General features: G+C 37.7%; 1 protein-coding gene across 3 annotated transcripts in view; it reads right to left on the bottom strand.

The window, feature by feature from the left end:
• The window catches only part of LOC110103359 (endoribonuclease YBEY, chloroplastic), a 98,957-nt gene extending 88,338 nt beyond the window's left edge, over positions 1-10,619 (bottom strand). Inside the window, exons 1-2 of one of the 3 annotated variants that reach the window (XM_020832048.2) lie at positions 9,966-10,102; positions 5,973-6,090 (exon numbers count right to left, since the gene is read on the bottom strand). In XM_020832048.2, coding sequence (XP_020687707.1) covers positions 5,973-6,068 — 96 coding nt within the window. In that variant the 5' untranslated portion in view covers positions 6,069-6,090; positions 9,966-10,102. Of the gene's footprint in view, positions 1-5,972; positions 6,091-9,965 lie in introns of all 3 variants that reach the window. The other 2 variants (XM_020832040.2, XM_020832033.2) reach the window with 2 other exon arrangements.
• Between the last annotated feature and the right edge of the window lie 292 nt (positions 10,620-10,911).

The following is a 10,911-nucleotide window of genomic DNA, read 5'->3' as shown; positions in this document are numbered from 1 at the left end:
GTGTATCGGAAGTTACTACATTCCGATCGGAAGCACAACGGACGCTCACCGCCTCTGTGCTGCTCGACTTGGCTCATTTGACGACTTTCCTTTCCTGCTGCTCGGAAGTTACGACATTGAGATCGGAAGCATCAAGGGGAGCTCACTGTGAGGGTAACTTTCTCTCCCTCTCACACGCTCTTCTTCGGCCAAATCCCGAAATCTGCCGAACCAAGGGATTTAGTAAATATGGGATTAAGCTGTAAATCCTTAATCCGGGATTTAACCATCGCCGGGATTTAAAGCGCGCACCAAAACCGTTGGCCAGATTTAGCTTTCTCCGGCCAAATCTCGTAATCCCGCCGAGCCGAGGGATTTCTTTTTAATTGTTATTATTTATTTCATTTTATTTATAATTTTTATTAATTATATTTAATAGTTATTTAATTATTATAATAATTAATTATCTAATTATAATTAATTGATAATTATTAGTTAATTATTAATTATAATTATTTGATTGATTATAATTAATTTCAAATTAATTATAATCATTAATTAATTATGATTAAAATTATCTCATTAATTATAATTAATTGTTAATTAGTAATTAATTATCAATAATAATTATCTAATTATTATTATTATAATTAATATAAATTATAATAAAGGATAATAACAATAAAAATGCGTGTGCCCCCTCTCCTTGTCTCGACATCCGAGCACCCATCGCCGACGACCGCCGGTTCGCCGGCTGCCCAAGGTATAAAGTTCCTAAACCTTAAAACTCCGAGAACCCATTCCCAACACTTGCAACGCGGCGACCAACCACATATGCACGCTTTTCTCTAGCGTGGTAGGAGGGAATTCGTTGCGATGCTTGCAACGGGACAGGATATCAAAACTCCATTTTTGGCATTAGTATCGGATCGGAAAACCAACTCATGCACGCTTTTCTCTAGCGTGGTGAGAAGGGAACCCGGTGCAATGCCTATGGCAAAAAGGGGTCAAATATAAAACTGTTCATTTTCGAACCGGTGCCCGAAGACCCAGGCACGCCTTTCTCTAGCGTGGTGGGCGAATAAAGATTTTACGGCCGCGGTGTCCTCGAAAGAGGGCACCTACCGTGCACGCTTTTCTCTAGCGTGGCGGGAGGCCCAATTTTTTCATAGTTTTCCCCTAAACGGGGGAGACACCAGGAAGCTGCCGAAATTTCGGGTGAAAATATGACTATATTCGGACCTGTCTGAACTCAAAAGAACAAGCATTGGGACTCACATGAACATGAACTGTGGACTTGTGGACCTTTGAACTTCATTGAACATGAACAATGACTAGTGGACCGTTGAACTTGATTTAACACGAGCAGGGGACATGAACAAACTCAAATGATTTCTAAAGGTTCAAACCCAAATAAAATAAAATCAAAATTGGAACTCAAATCCAAATTAATTTGAACTTATAATTGAACTTGCAAGGACTTGTAAATTTAAACCAAACAAAATGGCAAGAGGACTTGAACATGCGCTTTGAATTCAAACTGGATTGAATACAAGGGACCTGTGAACTTGTGCACTCAGCTCGAACTCGAGTGAACTCAGACTTGAACTCAATTTGAAGAATGACATGAATAAGACAAGAGCACTTGAACTTGTACTCTAAACTCAAGCTAAATCCAAGTTTGACATGAACAATAAGGAGCCTGAACTTTCAAGGACAACAAGGCAGACTCAAGCATGAGTGGAACTCTGAATTCGGGTTCGATTGAATACATAAGACCGGGACTTTGGATGAACGAACCAATCAAAGTCTAAGTGCACAGTCGTCCAAGCTAACAACAAGTTGCAAGTGGGAAATGAAATCCTAATGCTCACGAAAAGAAGAATGCAGTGAACTCCTCAACGATCTCTACAATTGTCTGTTGATTGAGATGGTAATATTGGAGACCAGCAATCAAAGATCTACCCCTACAAGCAAATGCAATCGTCCACCCACCTGAGATTGGTGAAAGGTGGAGATGGCGAAGTTGACAACGGCTCTCCTACGAATACCTCTAGGAGGCCGTAGTGGATATAACCGGTCCCCTGCAAATGACTACTTGTGGATAACAACAGTGTATTGTAAATACAACGAACCACTGTGGACACAAGTATGGATATCACCTACGTTAATGGTGATCAAGATCTACAAGTACGTCGAGTACAAGGGCAATTCGATGTACGAAAAAGAACACCCCCTGACAGAAGGGATGAAATGTTTAAACAAATTAGAACCAAGCTTCCTGGTGTTCCAAAATCTCTTCTTAGTTCTATATTTAAGAAGAAAACAGTTCTGGTGCCCGCAAACACCGGAAATAACAGATCCATTACACTGATGAACTTAAAAAGAGTTCTATACAAAGCAACAAACTTCAAAGTTCAGAAAGATGTCCCCGATGAATGAGAAAGGGGAATCAACACCAAGAAACATGCCACCGGATCCGCAACACTCGTATTAGTGGACAGAAGGCGTGTATAAGCTCTCAAATGAAAAGTTGTGTGCATCCGAACGATAGTTATCTACACAACTATAAATATTTCAAAGCACCCCTGCACCTACATTATAGTTTGTATACACATAGGTACACAATGGGGTACGTCCAAATCAATGAAATTATCGACCCTCATAGGCCTCAGCAAGCGTGTTATTAGTACGCACGTGACGTCTAGGGATGCTGCGCGGGTCAATAAGTGAATTCATTTTCGAACCTGATCCTTCTATACAGATCAATATGAGTCGACAGGGTTCGAACCTTCAAACAAATACACGATTATGATGATCGGTATATTTGTTTTAATACATTCATATTAGGCCTTCAAGACCTACAATCAAAAGAATTCATTAAACAAAAGGCATGAAGCCTACAAAACTCGATCCTCCTAAGTAGATGAATAGGAGTAAACAGGGTTCGAGATATCGGATAAATATGCGATCACGAAAGTTGACCAGATATTTATTTTGTACATTCACATTCGGCCTTCAACGCTTTCAACAAAGAAAATTCATGAACAAAGGCATAAAACCTACGAAACCCGATCCTCTGTCGACAGCCAGATAGAGTCGACAAGGTTCAAGCTTAAAATGAAAATGACCCCGAACACCCCGATGATGACCGTGTTGAACAATGATCTCAACCGGAGGGGTTCACAAATATTTTTCAACTGCCTTCCAAGCTCCACCCAAAAATTCAAAATCCCAAAGTTTAAGATATTTAAATTTGAAATTCAACTATCAAACACTTAAAACAAAATCCATCCCCCCCCCCCCCTCACAACAGTTTGCCGAGGTGGACAAATTCAAATATAACTTTAGCTAACGTAGAGCCAAATGCCTAGTCGAAAATATCACTAGGATCCATTCTCAAACAATCTCCCGCTAGTAAGGACGTGGTACGTGTCCTCTAACCAGCAGTTTGCCGCCAAATAGTACCGCAAGATAAATGGTTATGACGACCCGGGGCCCTCTGAACCGAGTGGTTTTGCCGCCAAATGTCACCACGAAATACCGGTTATGGCCAGAGCCAATACGCTCCTTATTGGCATCAAATACTTGAGATATGAATCAATAGAATATGATCGATAGGGCACGAAGCCCTCTGCAAGCTAAGGTGGATTCAAATTTGTCCCCTTAGACAAACATTCACCCTAGGTCAACAAGGTCCCCTTGGACGAAACAACCCATGGTTGCCGACAAGGATCCTTCTGTCAGGTTGGGTTGACTACCTCCTCTGACTATGTAGACCAGGGACCACGATGGCCCGGGACGACGGAACCATGGGATCTTGATCGTGCCCATCATCCATTCCCTCACCATCTCTTTTCCTATGGGTGCGCCTATAGGAAACCAGAACTCAGATCATAAAGTCCTCGCAAAATGATGGCGAATTCTCTGGGTAGTGTCTAATCTACAAACCCATCTGCCTTCCAAAATTTACCCCGGAACTTATTTCGTTAAAATTCCCTCGCCGAATAAAAAGAAAAAGCGCAACGAGCGGAGGCCGGGGCCGAATTTTCGGAGCCCACATTTATTAACATGTGATCATATTGGTTGTATCATCGTTTGGGCACTCTGTAACTTTGGAGGGATATCAGCCCAAAAGAGCAGCAAGTTTGGATTTTCCCAGAAGACCACTTAAAATGGGAGAATGTTTATCCCACGAGTAGTTGATATTAGGCATATAGATTTGATAACCACCAAGATCTCATACTATAGAGCTTCCACAATACCTTTACACCTATTGAGACTATGTATTAGCTTTAACTTTTATTTGGCACCTCTTTACAGTCAGACAAGAGTCAGATATACCAATATGACCTAGGTGTGTTTATCTTTTACGCCTCCTATGGAATGCAGAGCCCAATGCATGAATGATGGGTGAGATCACCAGGGCTTACTAGGAGTTGGGGACTCGACGAAGCACCACACAAGTTAACGACAATGGACGAAACAACATCACCATTTCTTTTCTTTTTATTTTCATTGTCATTTTAATCATTACATTTTTTTAAGTGTAGTAGATGCTTTAATCTTTATTTTCTTGGAGGTAGATTGAGACAATCGAATCATGATAAGAGAGGCTTCTCGTTCAACCAGAGCGCAAGTTAGAGAGACATTTCCTAGTTATATTGTGGTGCCTTCTAAGGTAAACAGAGATAGGCATACTCATCACATGGAGCCTCCTCACCCTTCGACAAATTTGTCAACGAATCAATCCCTACTATGACTTCTGACTTCTGAGGATGTTATGTTTCAATTGAGGATTTTAATTGGCAATGGGTTTAATATTTCTAATGATTTTGAAGAAGGTTCATTGAGCATATAAGCCCTCTACTCTTCTACTCAAGGTATAATAGCATCTCCTACATACTCATTTCTTCCCCTAGATCCCTCCGTTCCCTAGGAAACAATTGAAGTGAGGGAACATGCACATACTAAGGCTTCTAACATGAATGCATACACATTAATGATTTTGATAAAATAGCAGTACATAGCCCTTAGATAGCCCTCTTAAACTCCTATTAGAACATTCATCTCAGACACATTTTATACTTCTCATTCAATTTTGTTTGTTTTGTTGTCCTTTCTATTATTTTAAGTAATAATAATTTTACTTACTTTACACAGTGCTCGAGAAAGAAAACTATCAGTCCAAAATCCGCAATAGATGCTCGTCAATTGGTGAACTATAAAATAGGCACATGCAAGATAATAATAAAAGGTTTTTGTGATAATTAATCTCTAGACTAGATCCTAGGTCACTTGCCTCACTGGACCACTTCACATCAAGCTTTTGGCTTGAATTATACTGACTTGAGATTTTAGGAAAAGAGATGTCGACAAGCGAAGTTCTTGGTTCAACAATTGAAGTCCCTCGCCATTATATGAATTAGGGTCTCGTTTCTAATCTTCAATAGTGCATCAAGGTCCATCGGGATGTAACTGAATTGAAGCACAATAACTATCAAAGAAGTGCTAAAACCATGAGCAAGCAATAATTCAATGAGCATCATAGCTGAGATAGAGAGCTCTTTCAAGATCAAGAATTTCAGAAAAGAGATTAGGGATCTACTATCTTATAAGACAAACCTTCATATGGAACACAATAGGAGGACTTGGACAATTAACAAAGAATAAAAACCCTCTCAGATTAAACAACAAGCTACGCTGGATGTCAATGCTTCATTGACTCAAGTTATTGAGTTACAAACTTAAGAGACTGAGCACTAGTCCCTTGCTACTATTAAATCACAGCATTGAGACTCATAAACTCGCTCGCCTGATGTACATTTACAACTTGTACTGGTCTTTTTCAGTTTGATAAAATTTTGGAAGTTATATTTGTTTATGAGTATTTACGATATTGTCTGTCTTCTTCTTCGATTAACATTTGGCATAAAAATGTTATAGTCACCACATAACATAAGCATCTCATCCTTGTTGTGAAATGACCTTACCCCACAAGAATCGAACATAAGTATCAGAGCTATCCCACCACCTCCACCTCTTCTATTATTCTCCCTCTTCTTCATCAACGTTAAAAATGAGAGCATCTTTACCTCATTGGAAATTGACCTAATTATAGAACGAGAAAAAAAAATTGTGAATGAGGATATTTTGGCCATAAAAAAAAAAATCAATTTCAATCAAAGTTAAAAAAAATGTTACATTGGTTAAATTGATGGAATATCCATCAACAAAAATAGAACTCTGTTAAGTTTGAAAATCAAGCTAGGGGACCATAACGAAATCTCAAAATAACCTAGGGATTAAAATGAAAGATTTTTAAGGTCATGAAACTAGATGAAGTGTGGTCCAAATTTCAGGAACTTAATCATATTTGCCCTTAATTTATTGGCATATTTTTTAGGGCATAATTTACCCTCATTATACATGTCTAAATCACCTAACGCTATGTTCCACTTCATAATATTCTATCAAAAAACAATTAACAAACTCCAGTCTAAAATTTCATTTCAGTTTATAGGATATTAAATTATCACAAATTATTCCAAAAATTCCCAGTATATATATTAAGAGAATATTCTTGGAGAATTACAAAGCCTTTACTCTCCATATCAGATCAATTAGCTAGATTTGATGACTGATCAACAATTTGGATGAATCACAATTGAAAACTAGAGTTCAACTCAATAAAGTGGTCATATTAAAGGACAAACAGTGAAAGATAAGTTGAGCAAAACTATGCATAGATACTCCTTCAACTATATTGAAAGAAAGAAAAAAAATAAAAAATAAAAAAACAATAATGGCTATTGATGAGTTCCCAAAAGTACCATAGACTTGGCAAAAACAGACAACCAACTACAGTCTACATATCAAAACGCATGCATGAACCTCAGGCAAACCGACCAAAGCCCTCATAGATCTTAAAATCACTTAAATATGACACTATATGCAAATTTTCAAATTATTTAAATAACAAATTCTATTTCAACATTTCAAGTTTGTCCTTGAGGATAAAGAATCCTGAAGATAATCTGCCCATTTTGCATGATGAGAATTCAATTTTTTTTAGGTATTAATCAACTTTTGAGCTTGAAGATCCCTATTTAAAATGAACTCCTTATGCAATAAATAATAACTCCAGTATTTGCAAGTTTGAATAATAGCATAGAACTATTGATCATAAGTAGAATTGCACTTTCTATGGTCATTTAACTTTTCACTAAAGAATACTATTTGATGATTCTCCTAACTTAATACTCCACCTAGTCCTATACCTGAGGCATCAAATGTCACCCCAAATATTTTGTTGAAATCAGGGAGTCTTAAGATAGGTGCAGAGGACATTAGAATTTTAAACTGCTCCAAACATTCTTTGCTTCTAAAGTCCAAATGAATTTATTCCTTTTCAAAAAATTTATAATTTGAGCTACCACTGAACTAAAATTCTTAATGAATCATTGATAAAATGTAGCTAAACCATGGAAATTATAAACATTGTAAAACTTTTGAGTATGCGGAATCTAAAATAGAATGCTTTTAGTCCTTCAACAGATATAACAAACCCTAAAATATCACCTCGGGCCTACAAAAGAAGCATTTCTTGAGATTGACATACAATTGTGCTTCTCTAAGTTTGCCAAAGACTAACCCTACTGGTTCAAATGTAATTCCTCGTCATTAAAGTAGATAACGAGGAAATGTCCAATAAAAGATTTCAGAAAATTGTTCATCAACCTCATGAACTTGCTGGGGTGTAGAAAGAGATTGACATACAATTGTGATTCTCTAAGTTTGCCAAAGACTAACCCTAGCTGGTTCAAATGTAATTCCTCATCATTAAAGTAGATAACGAGGAAATGTCCAATAAAAGATTTCAGAAAATTGTTCATCAACCTCATGAACTTGCTGGGGTGTAGAAAAGATCAAAGGGTATGACCATCCACACATAAAAACAATCAGGGGTTCTAAATATAGTTTTTCAGTCATCCCCTAGTCTAATCATGATCTAATGGTATCCTCTCTTAAGATCATTCTTATAGAGAAAATATAGGATCCAACAACAAGATCAAGCATATCATCAAGCCGAGGGATGGAAAATCTATACTTAATGATGACCTTATTTACAGCTCAACTATAGATGCACATTCTCCAAGTGTCATCTTTTGTAGGAGTTAATAAGGTAGAAATTGAACAAGGTGTAAGACTTTCTTATAAAAATCCTTTCTTTAATAGCTCATCCACTTTCCTCTTAAGCTCAACATGTTCAATAGGGCTCATTCAATAATGAGGTAAATTTAGCAATTGAGAACCTGGTATGATATCAATTGCATGCTTAATATCCCTTAAAGGAGGCAAACCATCAAATAAATCATCAGGACATAAGACACTAAATATAGAAAGAAGTGAAAATACCAGAGTCATCTAGGTCTGGAGGAACTTCTTTCCTATGGAATAGATGAAATGAAGTGAGCTCTAAGAATTCTTTCAATAAAGTGTTAAATCCCACCCTCTCTATGTGAAAATTTTTATTTGAGGTTAAAAGTAGAGAACTCTCTCCATATAATTCAGAAGCATTTTCTTTAGTAGTCGAAGAAGAAATCCTAATTAAATTAATTTTTGCTTGCTTCTTCTAACTTGGTTTAGGCTGCAATTTTGAATTAGATTCTAAAATTTTTTTCAACAATAACCACCTCCTCATTCACAAATAAAGTCTTAACTACAACATATATGGACAGGCTAGCCACTCAAATTGGTAATAACCCATCACTACTCTTTCGATTCCCTTGGCTGTCCGCTCCTTGTTGACAAAGTCAACAAAGCAAACTCCACACTCACTTGGCTGACTATCACACTCACACTCACACATGGTCACATGAGTGCACTCAAGTCCATACTAGTGCACTCTAAATCAACTACTATACAAATACTATGAAACTGTCCAATGCATAAAAATATCATGGATTTCCAGAGTCTTCTTTTCCAATATGGCCTTCTGGTTTGCATCCTCGTAATGGGTCCACTAATTAGTATAGGTGATACACCACATTTGACGCATTGTGCATGGTTTAGCAACAAAGTTTGGCTGGAAATGGAGTTTCCTGATGTTATCAAGTGGAAAGTGAATTGCTTGTGATGAAATGAGGAAACTTTGTTTGAAGTTCTGTTAGATATATCTTAATGTTCAATAATCCTTCTCCCTAGAATAAAAGAATCAGTTTTACAGTGGTTGGTGTAACCATTGGGAGAAAAATCCACTTTCGTGAAAATTCAAAAATATCTTTCTTGGCACCGAATTTATGGTAGTTTTCCAGAAAAGCTTTGTTATGGAATTTAACTTATGTATCTTACCAATTAATTAATTAATTGTTGTATTTTATTGAATAATTAACATTAAGATATAATGTTATAATTATATGAAATTCATAATATATCTACTCGTGTAGCACTAAAGTTTTTAATCAAACAACCACAACTCTTAAAAAATTTTAGACATCAACTTTAACAAGATTTCACCAAACAATCATATGCTTTGCTTGATAGCATAGCATAGCACCGTTATTACAATGCCCGTAAAACAGCAATGTCAAACAGAAACATAGTCACTTAAAGGATGTGAGTTACAGTAGGTCACCACCAAGTGACTAATAGAGTAGCTGATTAGCTTGTTGGCATGCTTCACGTGGTTTTACCTTTGTCTACAGCAATGGAGGTCTTAATTGAGGCTTCTTTTGTATGGTTGAATTAATGCTCTGCGTAAGTTAAGCTTATTTTCTGATGAAAATGTGTATGTTTAAAATAGTGGTTTTTCTAATATTGCATACATAAATCAAAATAAACATGGAAAACAATTAAGCAGGAGCCTAACAAACCACTTTAGCACGAAACCACTGTAGAAATAGCATAAAGCGTGATTACTGCCCTAAATCCCAACAAAGCTATTAACTCATAGTGTTATAAGGAAGGAAGCTCCAGATTTATACCATAATTTCGGGATCGTCGGGCAAATCTTCTTCAATGCAAATCCTAACAACAAGCTCCGGTTGCCTTTCTTTCCTTAATTTCTTCCTCGCCGCCGGCCTCCGCCTCCACCTCCCCCTCCTAAAACCTCGAACATTCTCTCCAACACCCCTGGGTGGAATCGGAGGCCGCAAAGTCGGTTTTGATATGTAATAGCTCCTTCTCGGCCAAGAAACGGAGAAAAGCGGCATAACAGTCGGAGAAGATAAGAGCAAGGAAAGATTATCTACCGACGCCGTTGGCCGCTGCCGCAGAGCGGCAGCAACTAAAGGACCAAACGAAAGAGAGGGCCTACTAGAGGTGAGCGGGAGAGCTCGCGCGAAGAAAATCGCCATTGGTTTGCAGATGCAGAGATTATTACGGGGGAGTCCGGTCACAAAACCGTTCGCCCTTCTAGAAGCTCCGGGGTGACAAGTAAAAGTGCCTTTCCCCAATGGTTCTCCGTATCAGGATAATCCGCAAGTAATAATCTCTCATTGGTTTGATTGAGGGAAGAGAAACGGAAGAGAATTGAAACAATGGGTGCGATGAAGAGGAATCAACAACAAAGCAAAAATCTGTTGGGTGCAGTTCTCGCCAAATTATTTGGTGGGAGTTCCAATTAAAATTTAGCAAGTGGAGGCGTAAGTAGATGTTCCAATAGATATTGTTTGTTATTTATGTTTTCTCAGCGGCTGATTTTTAAGTCTTGTCATTACCTCCCACCCGACCCGTACCGATCCAAAAAATTTGAATTAGAAGCACGAGTTCAAAAAACTTGAAAGCTAGGTCATTTTATTTTTTACCGAGCATTTTTCGCTATGTTTTCTCTCTCTTATTCGGTCCAAACATTGTTCTTCCAATCCTTCAGCATTCCAGGAGTTCGTATTCCAGCCGTTGCAAAAGTTCGTCTCCTTCACAAACAGGTAC

This window comes from Dendrobium catenatum, unplaced genomic scaffold, assembly GCF_001605985.2.
Source record: "Dendrobium catenatum unplaced genomic scaffold, ASM160598v2 fragScaff_scaffold_84, whole genome shotgun sequence".
NCBI lineage: Eukaryota > Viridiplantae > Streptophyta > Magnoliopsida > Asparagales > Orchidaceae > Dendrobium > Dendrobium catenatum.
This window is presented reverse-complemented; position numbering and strand designations above follow the sequence as displayed.